The sequence below is a fragment of the Phacochoerus africanus genome, chromosome 3, assembly GCF_016906955.1.
Source record: "Phacochoerus africanus isolate WHEZ1 chromosome 3, ROS_Pafr_v1, whole genome shotgun sequence".
NCBI classification, from domain to species: Eukaryota; Metazoa; Chordata; class Mammalia; order Artiodactyla; family Suidae; genus Phacochoerus; species Phacochoerus africanus.
In genome coordinates, this window is record NC_062546.1 from 122,077,182 (window position 1) to 122,097,030 (window position 19,849).

A 19,849-nucleotide genomic window follows, 5' to 3' on the forward strand; every position below is an offset into this window, starting at 1 on the left:
AGTTCTGTAGATAAATTTTGTTCCTTCTTTCCCAGTTCATATTTTACTTTTCTCCTTTTGTATGGGAAAAAGGGAGCTCATTGTGCTGGGTGGGAGTTGCAATATAATATTGAACAGGACTAGTGATAGTGAGCCTATTTCTGTCTTGATCCAGGTGGCAAAGGAAACATGGTGATGGACGCTTTACACACTTACTGTGGGGTAGATGCTCTTGATCACATTAAAGAAGTTCCCTTCTTTTACTTTCTTTTTATTCCTTTTTTTTTTTTTTTTTGCTTTTTAGGGCTGCACCCATTAAAGTTCTCAGGCTAGGGTTCAAATTGGAGCTGTAGCCACTGGCCTACGCCACAGCCACTGCCAGATCTGAGTCACATCTTCAGCCTACAGCATAGGTCACGACAATGCCAGATCCTTAACCCACTGAGCGAGGCCAGGGATCGAATCTGCATCCTCATGGATACTAGTCAGACTCGTTTCTATTGTACCACAATGGGAACTCCCTCTTTTTCTTTTTTGGCCTCCCTGTGGCATATGGAGTTCCCGGGCCAGAGATCAGATCTGAGCCACACTTGTGACCTACACCACACCTGGGTCAGTGCTGGATCCTTAACCCCCCATGGCAGGCTGGAAATCAAACCTATCCCCCATTCTTCCAGAGATGCCTTGATCCCATTGCACCATAGCAGTAGCTCCCCCTTCTTTTTCTCTTTGTGAATCGATATCAACTTTTGTCCAACTTTTTTTCTACTTTTGGAGTTCCTGCTGTGGCACAGTGTATTAAGAACCTGACTTCAGTGACTCGGTTTGCTGGGGAGATGTGTGTTTGATACCCAGCCCGTTGCAGTAGGTTAAGGATACCATTTTGTGGCATAGGTCACAGCTATGGCTCAGAGTCATTCCCTGGCATAGGAACTTCCATATTCCATGAATGCAGCCAAAACAAAACAAAACATTCTCTCTACTTTTAAAAAATATTCTTAAAGATTTTTTTTTCCTTTAGTGGATTAATATAGTGAATTGGATTGTTTTTCTTTTTTTCTTTTTTTTTTTGTGCGTGTGTTTTTGCCATTTCTTGGGCCGCTCCCGCGGCATATGGAGGTTCCCAGGCTAGGGGTCGAATCGGAGCTGTAGATGCCAGCCTACGCCAAAGCCACAGCAACATGGGATCCCAGCCACATCTGCAACCTACACCACAGCTCACGGCAACGCCGGATCATTAACCCACTGAGCAAGGGCAGGGATTGAACCTGCAACCTCATGGTTCCTAGTCAGATTCGTTAACCACTGCGCCACAATGGGAACTCCCCGGATTGTTTTTCTTATATTAAGTAATCTTGCATTCTTTGGAGAAACCTAACTTGGTCAGGTTCTGCGTTACGTTTTTTGTTTGTGTTTGGGATTTTTAGGAGATCCAGGATCATGAATGTGATCTTCATAATATTCTTGTCTTACATGTTTTGTTTTTGGTTATGGTCCTATATTAGTTATCTATTTAACTTATAACAATTAACTTAAAACAGTACACATTTATATGTCACAGTTTCTCTGGGTGGCTCGGCTTGGTCCTCTAGCCCAGAATCTCTCATCAGGTTGCAATTGTTGCAAAGCCATCCTGAGGAAGGTTCTGCTCCCTGTGACCCACTAGCTGAGGTTGTCCTCAGCTTTTTGCCATCTCACAATATGGCAGCTGGCTTTGTCAAAGTGAGCAAAGGAGAGGGCAAGAGAGCCTGAGAGCAAGCAGAAGTCAGTCTTGTATGACTTAATCCAGAATTGCCACCCCATCCCTTTTGCTGTATTCTGCCCATTAGAAGAGAGTCCCTAGGTCCAGCCCACATTCAAGGAGAAGGAGTTGAATGGGGTGGGAATCCCTGCAAGCAGTGACCCTTGAAAACCATGTCAGAGGTTGCCCTCCAAGAGTCATCTTGTTACTTGAAGTGTAGCCCTCTTTTTGTGTTTTGTGGAGAATTATCTCTTTCAGTTGTTTCCTAGTTATTTTAACGTGCATGTTTAAAATTTAAAGTTAACTGGTTTCTCTATACTGCTCCCAATACTACAAAGGCTGACCCTTCATTATCTTGTGTTTTGGCATTAACCTGTACCCCAGTGATAGCCATTATTATTTTTTTGTTTTATATACACAATGCATTTTTTGGATCTATTCATATTATACACATCTTTGCTCACTATTGTCTCAGATCTTCTATCTGCCATCATTTTTTTTTTTGTCTTTTTGCTATTTCTTGGGCCGCTCCCGCGGCATATGGAGGTTCCCAGGCTAGGGGTCGAATCGGAGCTGTAGCCACCGGCCTATGCCAGAGCCACAGCAACTCGGGATCCGAGCCGCGTCTGCAACCTACACCACAGTTCACGGCAACGCCGGATCGTTAACCCACTGAGCAAGGGCAGCGACCGAACCCGCAACCTCATGGTTCCTAGTCGGATTCGTTAACCACTGCGCCACGACAGGAACTCCTGCCATCATTTTTTGTTCCTACTTTAAGCATATATTTTCAGTTTCCTTTAGTGAGGGTCCATTGTTGGTTAATCTTCTGATTGTTTTGTTTATTTATTTAAAAAATGTTTATTTTGTCCTTTTTCTAGGTTAGGGTTGCAAATTTTCTATAAATGGTACGATAGTATTTTTGGCTATGGGAGTCATGTAGCTTGGTCTCTGTTGCAAGTAACAAAACAGCCTTGGAGAATATGTAAATGAATAGGGGTAGCTGTTCTCTAATAAGACTTTCCTTTTTTTTTTCTTTTCCTTCTTTCTTTCTTTTTTTTTTTTAATTATAAAAACTGGTGGTCGGTGTTCCCGTCGTGGCGCAGTGGTTAACGAATCCGACTAGGAACCATGAGGTTGCGGGTTCGGTCCCTGCCCTTGCTCAGTGGGTTAAGGATCCGGCGTTGCCGTGAGCTGTGGTGTAGGTTGCAGACGTGGCTCGGATCCCACATTGCTGTGGCTCTGGCGTAAGCCGGTGGCTACAGCTCCGATTCGACCCCTAGCCTGGGAACCTCCATATGCCGCGGGAGCGGCCCAAGAAATAGCAACAACAATGACAACAACAATAACAACAACAAAAGACAAAAAAAAAAAAAAAAAAACTGGTGGTGGGCTCAGATTTGGCCTGTGTTTTGAATTTACCAACCCCTGGTCTAGCATATAAACTTTTCAGTTCACTATTACTTTCAGTCAGTCTATTAAAAGTTTTATTCTTCTGGGTTTTGGCCTTCATTCTGCTGGGTTGTCAGCAATCTGATTAATTTTTACCCACATGAAGGTAATACATCTTTTCTTTGTAGCTGTTTTAAAAGTCTTTAGTGATGTACAGTTTCACTATGACATGTTTACATGTCAATTTCTTTTAATTTTTCCTGCCTTTTTTGTATTGTTTTGTTTTTGCTGAATGGTAAGGGAGGATGGGTAGGCTTCCTGGCTGTGAGAACTCCCTGGTAAATTCTTAGACATTATTTTTTCAAATATTCTCTCTCCTGTATTCTTTGCATGTTCTCTACCTAAAACTCTGAGTTTTCTTTGATGTTCAAGTGAGGAGGTCTATCCCAAATTCTTTCTTTTTTCCTATTCTTTTTCTCTTTACTTTTATGTGCCATATGCTGGATAACTTTTTTAGCTCCATCTTCTAGTTGTCTAATCTTTCCTCACCTGTTTATAATCTGCTGTTTAATACAGCTGGGTTTTTTATTTATTTATTTATTTATTTATTTTTAGGGCCACATTTGCAGCATATGGAGGTTCCCAGGCTAGGGCTGAATCAGAGCTGCATCTGCTGGCGTACGCCACAGCCACAACAACACCAAATCTGAGCCACGTCTGTGTCCGACACCACAGCTCACGGCAATGCCAGATCCTTAACCCACTGAGCGAGGCCAGGGATTGAACCCATGTCCTCATGGATACGAGTCAGATTCTTAACCCACTGAGCAACAAGAGTTCCAATAGGTCAGGGTTTTAACTTCAACTGTATTTTTTTAAACTCCGGAAGTTCTGCTTTAGGTTATCCTATAGTCTATTTTTCCTTGGGGATATTTTCAAGCTTGTATTCCTTTAAACGTAATAGTGGACTTTTTTTCCTGCTGACTCTCATGGCACCTTCTTTCCTTTTAGATAATGGGAATTTTTAAAAATATGAGCTGACCGTTTAACTTGGAAAATTTTATATAAAAATTTTTGGAGGCCTAGCTTGCAGCCACTCATCAAAAGAGAATTTATAACCCCAGGATACCACCAACCTAAGCCATTGTAAATTAAATTCCCTACCTATGGAATTTAGATCACAGGTAGTATTAGTTCAGACTGAAACCAACTCAGCGATCAGCCTTTGTGGTTGTGAATTCTCAGAAGAGATTTCCCAGCCTCTCATTCAGTCCTGAGATTGAGAAAAGCAACTTATTTCTTTGCTTCTTCATCCTTATTGACAGTCTGAGTGAGTGATACAGAGCCTCTCCTCTTTACAGAGTCTCTTTTTAGGCTTGGCACCTTAGACCCTGTGCACTCCAGATCCATAAACCTTCCTGGGAAAGCTGATTTTGTTCGCTTATCTCTCTAAATTCTTGCTTTCACTTCCTATTTTAGTCCTTGAAATTTCCTGACTGCTGTGTCAGTGCTGCAACACATTTGAAACAATACGAAGCAGCATTTTAATTGTTACGGGGGGATGTTTGACATGCATTTGAAAATGGCAGTCCTGATTTTTTCTTTAAGATAAAGATGTTTTATGGTCCAAATCAATTACTCACTTAGAATGAAGGAAAAATAATATATTCTGCTGTGTGATTTGTGTGCTGCCTTGCTGAAATACTAAATATCTTCATAATTTTCCTATGGGTATTTCTGTGGGTATTACTTATCTGGGTTTTGCCTATGTAGATTATTAAATCTTTTTTGTTTTTCTCGGTATTTATTGTTGGTATTTTAGACAAAAATAGAAATGCTTCCAGGGAAAAGACCATGTTTTCAAAATATATTTTCTATCATTTTTTCTTTCATTTTTAGAGATCAGATAAAGCAAAAATAAAACTTAAACATTCCTGTGATTTTTAGTTTCAGATTTCATTTTTCTGTGATAAAAATGTCTAGCCTACTGATTGGATTTATTTACTAAAATAGAGGGCTATTTAGATAAAAATCTGATGCTTATGTTACTTATTTTCTTAGCTGTATGCCACTGGGTATGGTGCTGGCGGTAGACTAGGAATTGGAGGGACAGAGTCGGTATCCACCCCAACGTTGCTTGAGTCCATTCAGCATGTGTTTATTAAGAAAGTAGCCGTGAACTCGGGAGGAAAGCACTGCCTTGCCCTCTCTTCAGAAGGAGAAGTTTATTCATGGGGCGAGGCAGAAGATGGAAAGCTGGGGCATGGCAACAGAAGGTATTATGTTAAAACATCATTTTCAGTGTTAAGTTTTCCTTATTTGTTTCTTTGTATTTATGCTTGTGTAGTATATTGGCAGTTTGTTTTTCAGGACAGCATTTGCAATAATCTTCTCAAATTTAATGATTGATTTAGTAGAAATAAGTTCATGTGACAATATTTGTGCTTGCCTACATGACTGCTCTGTAGGGGGAGATCAGTTCTGAGTTTTGATTTCTGATTACTAAGTGTGGTGAGCTTGCTTCCTTTTGTCCTTTTCCCCAGGTCCCATTCCCTTGATTATCCACTGAATAACGGTTGGCATCTTATTAACATGCAAATGTTGAAACTAAATACAGAGGAGATGGCACTGAGGGGAAAAGGACACACAGTGTAATGGCCTAGTTTTTTAAACAAAGCAGCCAAACCTACTAGATTTTTAAAAGTGATGAAACTACCTGCTAAGTTGGAGTGGTAGGGAGACCTTAGTATCTGAAGGAATTACAGCACCAGACAAAATATAAGGAACAACAACCATTTTAGGACATTGGATAACAGGCAGTAAAGTGCACTCAGAGCTCTGCAGAAGAGAATACTGACAATCACATATATGGAAATCACGTGTAATATCTGAGAGGCCCAGGGACCACACCCTTGGGGGAGCTGGAAGGAATATCCCCAGAGTCACTGAGGGCAGAGGTAGTGCCTGCTCCCTGAACTTCATCATTCACAGAGCACTGGTTAGATGCTGCACAAAAAGGGGGGAAATTAACTACAGACTAACTTTTCTGATCCTACCAGCAAAGCTAAAAAGCAAGACCTGAAAGGATTAAACTATTGACAGGTAACTTAGCCATGTTGTAGAGATCAAAGCTCAAGAATATGTTTACGAATACAAACACATCAAGCCACCCACAAGGTAGACTTTGCAGTGTCCATCCAGTCAGATATCATCAGGCATATGTTTCTTCAGAAGGATTGGAAATAATTGTATATTCAAATCAAGAATGAAATTGGACCTCTATCATATACCACTTACAGAATTTAACTCAAAGTGGATTAAAGACTTAACTCTAAGGCCTGAAACCATAAACCTCCTAGAAGAAAACATAGGGAAAAATCTCCTTAGTATCAGTCTTACCAGTGATTTTTTTTTTTTTTTGTATATGACACCAAAATCGCAAGCAAAAAAGCAGAAATAAACAAGAGGGACTCCATCAAACTGAAAAGCTTCTGTAGAGCAAAAGAAACAAAATGAAAAACCCTTTGACTAGATTGGTGGGCACCAGGGGCTGAGATAGGGAAGTGAGGAAATGTTGCTCAAAGGGTACAAATTTCCAATCATTGGATCAATAATTTCTGGGGAGTTAATGTACAGCATGATAACTCTAGTTACAATACTGTATTGTACACATGAAAGTTGCTAAGAATGTACATCTTAAATGTTATTACCACACACACACATACACACACACAAGTAAACATGTGTGGTGGTGGATGTGTTAACCAACCTTATCGTGGTAATCATTTTACAGTATTTACATCTATCAAATCATATTGTGCACCTTAAACTTAATACAATATTATATGTCAGTTTTATCTCAATAAAGCTGTAAAAAAAATTGTCAGGCATGCAGAAGAGTAGGAAAGTAAAATAAGGAAAAAAATCAGTCAACTGAAACTGACCCAAAAATGACCTTAGTGATAGAATTACTAGATAAGAACATTGAGACAGTTATTTTAACCACATGTATATCTTCATAAACCAGAGGAAAAACGTGAACATGTTAGGTAGAGACTGAAAGATATTAAAATACCCAAATGAAAGCCCAAAGATGAAAAATGCAATGTCTGACATGAAAAATACAATACATGGGCTTAATGGAAAACATTGTAGAAGGCCAGTGAACTTGAATACATAACAGTAGAAACTATCCAAATGAAACACAGAAAAGAAGAATATATAAGAAGGCTGTAGGATTTCCCATCGTGGCGCAGTGGTTAATGAATCCGACTAGGAACCATGAGGTTGCGGGTTCAGTCCCTGCCCTTGCTCAGTGGGTTAAGGATCCGGCGTTGCCGTGAACTGTGGTGTAGGTTGCAGACGCGGCTCGGATCCCGCGTTGCTGTGGCTCTGGCGTAGGCCGGTGGCTACAGCTCCGATTCGACCCCTAGCCTGGGAACCTCCATATGCCGCGGGAGCGGCCCAAGAAATAGCAAAAAGACAGGAAAAAAAAAAAAAAAAAAAAGAAGGCTGTAGTATCATTGAGCTGGGGACAACCTCAGATGGCCTATAATATGCATAATTAGGGTCACCAAAGGTGATGAAGATGGGGGTTTTGAGGAGATAATGTTTGAAAAAAATTTTAAATTTGTTGAAAATTACAAATGCACAGATTCAAGAAGCTCAGAGAACCCTAAGCAAGACAGACATGAAGGAAACTATACCAAGGCACATCGTAATCAAATTGCTCAAGACCATTGATAAGGAGAAAATTTTTTAAAGCAGCCAGAGGGAAAATTACAAGTTATGTGCAAAATAAAAGATAAAGGATGATAGTGAATTTCTGATAAGAAATAATGCAAGGTAGAATACAGTAGATGTACTTGAAAGTAAAAATAACTGTCAGCCTAGATTATTTTACTCAATGAAGTTATATTTTCAAGAATGGAGTTGAGGAGTTCCCTGGTGGCTCAGTGGGTTAAGGATCTGGCATTATCACTGCTGTGCCATAGCAGTGACAATGCCAGAACCTTAACCCGGCCCTCACCAAAAAGAGAGAGAATGAAGTTGAGGTGGACTTAGGGAGACATAAAAAGCTAAAAGAATTCAACACCTCCAGATCTGCAAAACAAAAATCTTAAAGGAATTACTTCAAAGGAATATTATACCAGATGGAATCAAAGATCTATACACATGAATGAGAAAATTACTACATGGGGTTAATACATGATGTTTTCCCTTATATAAATCTCTTTAAGAGATAATTGAGTTCCCGTAGTGGTGCATTGGTTAACGAATCCGACTAGGAACCACAAGGTTGCGGGTTCAATCCCTGGCCTTGCTCAGTGGGTTAATGATCTGGCGTTGCCGTGAGCTGTGGTGTAGGTCACAGACGTGGCTCGGATCCCGCGTTGCTGTGCCTCTGGTGTAGGCTGGCAGCTACAGCTCTCATTAGACCCCTAGCCCGGGAACCTCCATATGCCACGGGAAGCGGCCCTAGAAAAGGCAAAAAGACAAAAAAATAAATAAATAAATGATCTTAAAAAAAAAAAAGATAATAGAATATTTTTAGGATATTATAAAAATGAATTGAGATGCTTAAAATACACACATATATAGGAGTAAAACATATGACAGCAGTAGCACAAAGGCTGATACTGTAGGAAGTGGACCTATATAGTTGTGAAGTTCTTATACCATACATGGTGTTGTACTGCATGACCCCAGACTAAACTGTAATTGTTAGAGATGCATTCTACACTCCCCAAAGCAACCTCTGGAATAACACAACCAAAAATTTTATCTGGTAAGACAACAAAGGAGTTGAAGTGAAATCATAAAACATACTTGAAAGAAATCAGAAAAAGAAGAAATGGAGTAAAGAGATATGACAAATAGAAAACAAACAGCAGTTCAACGGCAAAAACCAAACAACCTGATTGAAAAATGGGCTGAAAACCTAAATAGACATTTCTCCTAAGAAAACGTGGACAGCCAATAGACACATGGAAAAAATACTCAACATCACTAATCATCAGAGAAATGAAAATCAAAACTACAATGAGGTACCACCTCACACCGGTCAGAATGGCTATCATTATTAAGTCTACAAATAACAAATGCTGGAGAGGATGTGGAGAAAAGGGAACCCTCCTTCACTGTTGGTAGGAATGTAAATTGGTACAACCACTATGGAAAACAGTATGGAGGTACCGCAGAAAACTAAACATAATTACCATATGATCCAGCAATCCTACTCCTGGGCATGTATCCAGACAAAATTATAATTGAAAAAGATACTTGTACCCCTGTGTTCATCCCTGGCCCAGGAACTTCCACATGCTCTGGATGCAGCAAAGAAGAAATGTGTGGGATCCACCAAAAGCAGTACTTAGAAGGAAATTTATAGCATGAAATGCCTTTTTATAAAAGCAAAATGGTCTATAAACAATGACTTTGGCTTCTAGTTTAAGAAACTAGAATAAGAAAGACAGAGTAAGAAGAATAAAGGAATTAAGAAAGATTAGAGCAAGACTTCAAGAAGTAGAAAATAGAAAATAGAGAAAAAGAAAACAAGTTGGTTCTTTGAGAAAGTCAGCTTAATTGATAAACCTCCATCTAAACTGTTGTAACTATGTGTATAAACACACACACACACACACACACATATTAATAGCAACACTGGGAATGAGGGAGTTTTCATCACCACAGAATGTACAGCTACTGAAAAAAAAAAGTATATTAAAACAACTTGATACCATCAAATTCAACTTTTTAGATGAAATGGACAAATTCCTCAAAGTATATACATTCTTTAACACTCACTCAGAAAAAACAAGATAAGTTGAATGGCCCTGGATCTGTTTAAGAAATTGAATTTCCCACAGATGTAGCAAATAATACCACTTCTTCACAAACTGTTTCAGAAAATTGAGCGAATTCTCAATTCATTTTTTTGAAGATGGCTTTATTCTTAGATCACAGTCAGACTCTAGTGTTATTAGTAAAATACAGACCAATATCCTTCACAAATGTAGATGTAAAAATTCATAATAAAAATTGAACCCACAAATTTATGTAAAATTGATAATTTAATATGGCCAAATGACATTTATGTCAGAAATTGACTAATCATTTTAACATTAGAAAATCGATCAATGTAAAAAACAAAAATCATATGGATTATTTCAGTAGATGGAGGGCAGAAAAACATTTGGCAAACTAATATCTGTTTCTGATTAAAAAAAAAAAAAAAAAAAAAAAACTTCAGCAGTCTGAGAATGAAAGATAACTTCCTTAACTTTTTTTGCCGCACCCAGCATGTGGAAATTTCTGGGCCAGGGATTGAACCCTGGTGCCACAGCTTCGGCAATGCCAGATCCTTAGCCTGCTGCATCACAGGGGAACTCCTGAGAATTTCCTTAACTTGATAAAAGGCCATTTCTGTTAAACCTAGGGCTAACGTTATGGTACCTATTGGTGACAGACTGAACACTATCTCTAGGAACAAGACAAGGACATCTGCTGTCACTGCTTGTATTCACCATTGTGCTGCAGGTTTAGCAAGTGTAGTACAACTGTGCAGAGATAAAAGTACTTCAGATCAGACAGAGAATTAAAGCTGTCCATTTACATATTATATGATTATGTAGAAAAATATGGTAGAATCTACAAAAACACTACTAGGATTAATAAGATTAGCAGGGTTGCAAGATAGAAAATCAATAAATAAAGGCCAGTTGTAGGCAAATAAAAGTAATATTTTTGCATCAAAAAAGTCAACTGTGTGTCTTTATTCATATACATCAAAAATTGAAATATAAAAATACCATTTATGGTATCCTCCCCTAAAATTGAAATAATAATAAATTTGACCCAAAGATATTGAAAATGTACAGAAAAAAACTAAAATATTGCTAAGAGCAATTTTAAAAGTCCTAAAATTATGGAGTATACTGTGGTCATGGATTGGAAGACTCCAATATTGTTGATTTGTTGAATTTTCCCAAATTAAAATTCTTGTGGAAATGCAAAGTACCTGGAATAGTCAAAACAACTTTGAAAATGAAGAACAGAGTTGGAAAACTGGCACTCCCTAACTTCAAGTCTCGTTTTAAAGATAAAGTAAGACATTGTGGTATTGGTGTAAAAGAAATATACCAGTGGAGCAGAATAAGATAGAAGTCCAAAAATGTGCTCATAAATACTGACACAACGAATATGGAAAAATGAAACTTGATTTCTCTCTCACAATTTGCAATGAATGATTTATAAAAGTGCAAAGACAATTTATTGGAGAAAAGATAGTCTTTTCAGCAAATGGTTATGAACAATTGGATAACCATATGACAGGCAGTGAACTTATATTCTTATTTTGCACCATTAATGTCCAAAATTAAGCCAAAGACTTCATCTACTTCCAGCTGGACCAAGTGGCTACTCTTCTCTTCTAGTCTGATTAAATTCATCGACTGTGCTGCGCACTCAGTGATCCACCCCAAACCTTGGACTGCAGCCTAAATTCCAAATATCAGAAGTTGAAAGATTCAGCCTTGCCTAAGGGAACACCTTGATCTTTGAACCTAAATTCTTATCCTGCACCATTATCAAAAATTAACTCAAAATGATTCGTAGTCATAAATCTAAAACCTAAAACTGAAAACTTCTAGACAGAAACATGAGAGGGAACTTTTGTGACCTAAGGTCAGACAAAGATTTTTAGACAGAACTCCAAAAGCACAATCCAGTAAAGAAAAATAGGGTAAATTGGACTTTGTAAAAATCATGAACTTCTCTTTGAAAGACACTTTGAAGAGATGAAAAGGACGTGATATAGACTGGGGAAGCTTATTCGTTGTCATATATCTGACTGAGGTCTTATATCCAAAGTTATTATAAAGAACTTTGAAAATGCAATAGTAAGAAGTTTGTTTTCAGTGCTTGCCACAGCATAGACTGGTTGACATTCGTACCAGAAAACTCCTTAAATAAAAAGTTGATTTATAGCAAGGGCAGACAATGTGTTTCTCTAAAAGGCCAGAGGTAATAATATTTTAGGCCAGCCACATACAGCTTTTGTTGTATACGCTTCTTTTGTGTTTTTTGTTTTTTCTTTTTTGGCCGCCCCTGGCATATGGAGTCCTTGGCCAGGTATCAGACCAGAGCCGATGCTGTGACCCAAGCTGCAGCTGCGGCAGTGCTAGATCTTTAACCCGTTGTTCTAGGCTAGGGATCAAACCCACATCCCAGCACTCCCAACATGCTGCCAGTCTTATTTCACCACAGTGGGAACTCCCTTTCAAGGTGTGTGTTTGTTTGGTTTTACAGTCCTTAAAAAATGTAAAATGCATTCTCAGATCACTGGCCTTACAAAAACAGGCCAGACTTGACCCATTTGTAAGTACTAGTCTTCCAGCCCCTGCAGCTTGTATAAAGGAGATGGTAGGGAATTATGTAATTTCGAGTTCAGTTCTGAATGATTCTTCCTGATTGATTTAACACTTGACTTGGAGGATGTAGATTGAGAAGTGTACACTGAATGAGTGAGCAGCAAGCCAGAAGCTTAATATTAATAATTTTAAAATATTTAAGAATTAGGACCTCCTGCTGTGGCACAACCAGATGAGTAGCATTTGGGATAGCTGGGATGTGGGTTCAGTCCCTGGTCTGGCAGCAGTAAGTTAAGGATCCAGCTTCGGCTTAGAGGCTATGGCTTGGATCTGACCTCTGGCCTGGGAGCTCCATTTGCCACAGGGTGGCCAAAAAAAATTTAAGAATTAAACTTTTTTGATTGTATTTGGTGACCTTTTTTGCAGTCCTTGTGATCGTCCTCGTGTCATTGAGTCTCTGAGAGGAATTGAGGTGGTTGATGTTGCTGCTGGTGGAGCCCACAGTGCCTGTGTCACCGCTGCTGGGGACCTCTACACGTGGGGCAAAGGCCGGTACGGCCGCCTGGGGCACAGTGACAGTGAGGACCAGTTAAAGCCAAAGCTGGTGAGGAGGAGCTGGGCTTGGAAGGCCTGGTGGGGCGGCTTGCCATTGTCATTATATTTTTTAAAAATCAAAAGTGCTTCCTGTTCTGGATTCTTTTTAGTTTCGGAGTTAACAGTTTTGTTGTTGGCGGGAATAAAAACCATCTTAGTATGTATTCCATGGGTCATTGAAACAGGATGGAATTTGAAATGCCCTTTTATCCACACTAGTAAATATTATTTGGTGTCCAGCTAGAGGCTTTGTCTTCTGGAAGGCCTGCTGTGTTGGCCTGCTGTGTGGCAGGACTGGCACTGGATGCCGAGATCTGCCTCCTGCAGCTAAGGTGCTTGTTCACATCTCTGAGGGTGTCTTCCGTATTGTCTAACAGGATTAGTAAGAAAGATTTAAAACAGGCATTTCCCCCCACCCCCTAACCCCCCCACACACAAACTCCCCAGGACTTTAGCCTCTCTGGGGGAGACCCTCCTTCCTGCTGTGGTCAAATAACCTCAGTGTCTCTCTTCTCTGCAGGTGGATGCACTGCAGGGTCACCGCGTGGTCGATGTTGCCTGTGGCAGTGGGGACGCCCAGACCCTCTGCCTCACAGACGACGATACTGTCTGGTCCTGGGGAGACGGGGACTATGGCAAACTGGGCAGGGGAGGCAGCGACGGCTGCAAAGTGCCCATGAAGGTATTTCTCTTGACACTGCCGGGGCCCTCGGGTGTGGGGTCTTTCTGGAGCTCAGGCTGCTCACGGGCACCATCCATGGTGCACGTGCCCAGGGCCCTACTGGGCTCATGCCCTGTTCCACATCGTGTGCTTCTTGGGAGTAGTCTAACTTCATCTTTAATGTCCTCGCGGAAGGTGTAATGGGTAATTGGATGACAAGTGAGTGATAGGTCCAGAGGCATAAAGATACTTAAGTACTATTTGTGCTTTCTTGGGAAATGTCTATGATCAGTGGGATACCACACAGCCTGTGGTTTTATTTACCCTTTAGACCTCTCTGAGGAAAAGGCTGACAACTCATTCACCCTCTTCAATTTACAGAGGCCTGCAGCTCTGCACTGTGCTAGGTTTGGCTGAAGGGCTGCACCTGGCTTAGCCAGAGGCTGTGAGGTGGACATCCTGTGAGAAGCCAAGAGAAGAGGCTGCTGGCCTGGGTTCAGGGTCAGGTTGCTTTTCTCCACTGGAGCTGAGCAGCTCTGGGTGGTTTTACAGTGTGATCCTGACTATTTTGCCTTCATGAACGGGTAGTTGGCAGAAGTTAAGTTGACTGGTGTGTGCAGGTCACATGCTGACTACCTAGTGGCCTACAGTAGGACAACTCAGCAGGGCTGTTCACCTGAGGTGATTGGCTATGAACTCAGGGTTGTAAGTGCTATGAAAGAAAACTGGCAGCTGTCTCTGCTCAGCATCCTCTCTTACTGGGGCTTTGAGACCACATGTGTGAAATAGAGGCCCCTCAGATGGAGCGCCTGAGCTGGGACTGCCGAGCTGTGCTGCCTACAACAGTAGCCGCTGGCCACATGTGACTACTTAAGTTTAGGCCTAAATCAAGTAAGAGGAAGTAAAATCACCATTCACTCCCCACTCCAGTGCCCAAATTTCATGTGCTCAGAGCCGTCTGTGCTTCTGTGCTGGGCAGTGTGGACATAGCACGTTCCCATCACCGTGGAGAGTGGCCTTGGCTGGCGCTGGCTAAGGAGACAGCGCCTGTGTCTCTGTGCCCCAGGACTGTGGCCAAAAGGAGATACCCCTCTTATTAAGGCGTCCTTGGCAGGTACTTCCAAAAACCCTGAGGCTTAGGGCTGCCTCCTTGTCCTTATCGCTACTTGCCCTTATAAGTATATGGTATTTTAACTGCATTATGGGTAACTTATGGTTTCCACATTATTATAAAATTTGCTGTGGTCTTTCTTATGCTAAGAAGGCTCTTGACAAAAGGCGTTGCACCTTCCAGGGCATTGCGGGGGAGGGCGGTCATATCATCGTGATAAGGGTAGGGTGAGAAGAAAACAAATTAGGAGAATCAGGTTGTGTTTATTTTAAATTTAAAATTAAATGTGAGAGTTTGAGTCTGGAAACATTCACAGGTACTAGTACAGTTCACTGGGTGAGGAAAGATGACAGCTAGGAAAATGAACCCCAACAAGCCCTCTAGCAGCTAGCTGAGAGGTCTGGACCAGAGAGTGTGCAGGGCTTTAAGTGAGTTCCAGTATGGCATGATCAGCGTTGTGTTTAATTGGATTAATCTGGGCAAATGGCTAGGGAGTGTCTAAGGCCAGAACCTGGGTCTTCTTGGCCACCCTTACCCTGTTACCTGCTGTTCCTCCCCTGGGGGCCTGTGTATCGGGGAGGGCTGGAGGGTGGACACAAAGTGCAGGGCTTGCTGGAGAATGGGGCCACCACACCACCAAGAGAAAGGGAACTGGGAGAGTGAATTCTGGGGAAGCTGTCACAGGCCTTCAGCTGTAACATGTTCATTTCCAGTGTTAACTTGACAGGTCTCATGGGGCAGCATGGACCCCTGGCCATCTGTGGCCCGTGTGCCCTCAGAGCCAGGTGTTCCTGTTCCTTCTGAGAATACTGACTCACATGGTCTAGGGTTTTAAGTTGTAATCGGTACTTGACAGAGGAACAAGTGTTTTCAGAGTTTTTTAATTAGATTTAGTTCAGGCTCTGTATGGGTGTAGCAGTCAGCAAAAACCTTGACTAAATGTCTAATTGACTGTTTTCCCTTCTAGATCGATTCTCTTACAGGCCTCGGAGTGGTTAAAGTGGAATGTGGATCCCAGTTTTCTGTTGCCCTGACCAAGTCTGGCGCTGTTTATACTTGGTAAGCAAGGTTCTGTTTGTTTAATCCCAGTAAAACCAGATTGGTAATTTGAAGTGATGTTTGCTGCTTTGTGTAATTGAAATGTAACTCCTGTGGCAGGCTGTGATTTGTGTCCTGCAGTACGGTGTATGCTCCAGGAGGGTGAGGCAGGGTGGCAAATGAGATGACCCCACCCTCATCAGTTCCACATTTCCTTGTGCATAGGGGCAAAGGTGATTATCACAGGCTGGGCCACGGATCTGACGACCATGTTAGAAGACCTCGGCAGGTCCAGGGGCTGCAGGGGAAGAAAGTCATTGCCATTGCCACCGGCTCCCTGCACTGTGTGTGCTGCACTGAGGACGGTAGGTGGGAGGCCCCAGGTTGTAGTTTGGAGTCCTTTGGGTTGGAGAGGTCCGCTCAGGGCCACTGTACGTGGCTCTAAGACATGGTGGGGGAAGGGGATACGTCTGTGGTTTTGGCCCTCATCAGCTTCAGCCCCTGGTGTTAATACCTGTGAATGTTTCATGAATGTGCAGAGAAGAGCTAACAGAGCAGCCCTGGTCCTGCTGTCCCTAGAAAGGCCCACTTAACAAGGTTGGCCTTTGGCTGGCTTCTGGGAACTTGGATTTCAGGAGTGCTCCCATCATCCCCTAATTGAAAGAGACCTTGTTCATATGTTTGCAAATAGTGTGGTCTCTGCTGAAACCTGCTTTCTTCTGTGGAGTCTAGAACTTGAGTATGTGCCAGGCAGAGGTGCTACATGACCTGCCCCTGTGAAAACCCCAGGCACAGAGTCTCTAATGAGCTTTCCTGGTGGAGAGCACCTCAGAAATGGTCACAACATGTTACTGAAGGAACTAAGTTTATCCATGTGACTCCACTGGGAGGGACCCTTGGAAGCTCACTCCTGGCTCCCTCTGACATCACCCATGTGCCTTTTTCCTTTGCTAATCTTGCTTTGTGTCCTCTCACTGGAATGGATTGTAGCTCTGAGTATAATATGCCAAGCCCCGGAGTTCTCCTAGTGAATCATCAAAACCGAGGTTGCTCTTGGAAACCCCAAGACAGTGGCAAAAGTGAATTACAGGTGGAATTAAGATGGCCAAATCTGCTGACTTCATAGTAAGGAAATAGCCTGAATTATTAGGTGGGCCTGGTATAGTCTCATAGACCCTTCAATGGAGAAAAAAAGGGGGAAGATCAGTGAGAGAGATGTGATGGAAGTAGGGGAAGAGAGGTTTTTCCAGTTAGGCGGGGGTCTCAAGTTGCCGTTGCTGATATTGAAGGTGGTGTAAAAGGGCCAGGGAGTATGGGCGGCTACTGGAAAACTGCCATTCTCCAGATTTTGCTCCATTTAAAAGCCTTTGGTAAATTATATGAATACATGAATCTTTAGTTTTGATGGATGAATTTCATATATGAATAAGCAACTTTTATGGCCTGTAGTGGGGCTGATACAGTTCTTGAAGAAGTTATAACACACTTTTTATTTGCTTTTTTTTTTTTTAATTTGAAAACATACAGCACACTTAGAGAATAATTGGGTGATTCCCTGGTGCCCCATCACCCTGAGCATCTGAATGTGTATGTCCTACAGAGAGGTGCCCTGGGCGTCTAACCACATCATGGCCTTCAGTCGCCAAATACACTATGAAGGAAGTTCTTTCAAGGTGCACTGGGTTAAGGATCCAGCGTTGCCACTGCCACAGGTTCAGTCCCTGGCCAGGGAGCTTCCACATGCCATGGGCGTGGCAAGAAAGAAAGAACGAACACAGACGTCATCCCATTGACTCTTGTAACACATGCTCCATCCGCTGTTGGGTCCCCTTGACCCTCACAACACTGGCTCCATCAGCTGCTGAGCTCTTGTCTCCACTGTTCTGAGACAGCCCTTCGTCACCCCTCGGTGTCATCCTCATCAGTCTTCTTCAGTCTTCTTGGGCTTTTTTGGACCTTGATGCTTATAAAGGTTCCAGTCTAGTTAGTTTGTAGAACATTTCTCAATTTGAGTTTGTCTGATATTTCCTCAGTAGATTCCCTTTGCTTGTCTTTGATCTTAATTTATCCCTCATTCCTAGTTCAGTCTTAATTCATCAGGTAACTGCACATCTCTTTGTCCTGTTACTAATGGTGTCAACCTCAGTCATTTGATTAAGGTGGTGTAGTCAGGCTGTTCCACTGTGAACTTCCTTTGTAACTAAGAAGTTATTTTCAGGTCAGTGTTAAAAGGTATATAAATATTCCTTTTTCATTGAACATGTTATTATCATCAAATATTTAATTTTTTTGTTATTTTCATCTGTGTCAGATTCATGGTTTCCTAATTTATTCACTGAGTTAGAGATAAGCTGTTGCTGTTACTTAGCCTTGATACTTAAATCCTGCCCTATTTGTCTAGCTTCATCTTCTGATTATTCAGTGAGTACTTCCTTGCTTTCTGGCATAGTAAGACATATCATCCTATCCATGACTCTTGACTCTCCATGTCCCAAGCCTAGAATTGACTTTCTCTAAGGAGCCCTGTTACCGTTGGAGGAGAAGAGGATTTAAAAAGACAAGATTTAGTCTACAGGCGTGCTCATTGCTATTGGCGCACTGTTCCCAGGCCTTCTCAGTGGACAAATCTAGGGAATATATGTGTAAATGGTACATAAATTACATCTGCGTTTATTTCTCTGTGTGTATATGTACATTGAATACCACTTGCTCACACCAGTATGCCAAACTTCAGTTCTGGACCCCAGGTTCATTCTAGTTTTCTTTCTTTCCATACTTCCATGCCAAAGAGAACTCTTTTCTCTTTGAATGAGAAACCTTGGTCCCTTAATGTAGAGATTCACTCCCTCTCCTGTAGTGACTGGTGTCCCATCCTCACCTTTGCCTTTTCCCCTGAGTGGATCCTCCCCCAACTTGGGCTGTAACTGCCCACTTTGGATATCCCCCACCCTCACCCCCAACAAACATGGGTGTACTGGTCTCCCTGCTCTGGCCAACTTCCCACACTGGAACAGCTGCTGTGTAGAAGTGTTTGTCACCTGTGCTCTCTGATTCCCCGTAGCTAGCTGTGCCTCTGCTGAGATACTCTCTTCCCTTTGCTCGGACTCTGACACCTACCCAGGGAGCGGTCCAGAGCAGGAAGGGGCAGGACACAAGCACACTGCCCTTGATCGTGCAGGCCTTATACTTCACAGAGTGATGCTTATGGCTGCATGGCACCCTGGGGAGTCTTAGGGATTTGACAAGGCTTGTGACGTGTCCAAAGATCAACTCATTTCTAGTCTAGTCACCACTCTTAGCCTATGGTGAAGTTTCACAGTTGGGATTTAGCACATTACTTGAAAAATATGATTCCCAGCTACCATGAATCTCATGTTTAGGATAGGAATAACCGTTGGAAAGTACGGATTTATTTTAAATTTTCCTTTAAAATATGGATTTTATCTAGTTAAAAACTGAATTCCTCTTCATTTAACATGCAAAATCAGTTTGAGTTGTCAAGGATTTACCCTCTGTTTTAATTTTATTTGTTCTGATTAAGAATTTCTTTAGTTATAGGACTTCCCGTGGTGCCTCAGTGGTAATGAACCCGACTAGTATCCATGAGGGTGCAGATTCAATTCCGGCCTCAGTGGGTTAAGAATCTGGCATTGCTATGAGCTGCAGAATGGGTTGCAGATGTGGCTTGGAGCTCACGTTGCTGGGGCTGTGGCTTAGGACGGCAGCTACACCTCTCATTCAACCTCTAGCCTGGGAACTTCCATATGCCATGGTGTGGCCCTAAAAAGACAAAAACAAAAAAAAAAGAAAAGAATTGCTCTAGTTAAGTGCTTAATTCTGTGAACAGACACTTTTGGAAAATGCATGTTGTCTAGTAGGAGCTATTGAGTCCCCAGCTGTGTCTACTGTGATTACAGATGTCTGGGTCATCATGAGGTTAACATTCACACAGATGACTGCCA

At 41.8% G+C, this 19,849-nt stretch overlaps 1 protein-coding gene across 4 annotated transcripts in view; it reads left to right on the plus strand.

The window, feature by feature from the left end:
• Positions 1-19,849, plus strand: part of HERC2 (HECT and RLD domain containing E3 ubiquitin protein ligase 2) — a 214,175-nt gene that overhangs the window by 182,350 nt on the left and 11,976 nt on the right. For all 4 annotated transcript variants that reach the window (XM_047772566.1, XM_047772568.1, XM_047772567.1 and 1 more), the window contains 5 exons: positions 5,174-5,388; positions 12,910-13,087; positions 13,598-13,759; positions 15,817-15,908; positions 16,113-16,252. In XM_047772566.1, coding sequence (XP_047628522.1) covers positions 5,174-5,388; positions 12,910-13,087; positions 13,598-13,759; positions 15,817-15,908; positions 16,113-16,252 — 787 coding nt within the window. The remainder of the gene's footprint in view (positions 1-5,173; positions 5,389-12,909; positions 13,088-13,597; positions 13,760-15,816; positions 15,909-16,112; positions 16,253-19,849) is intronic.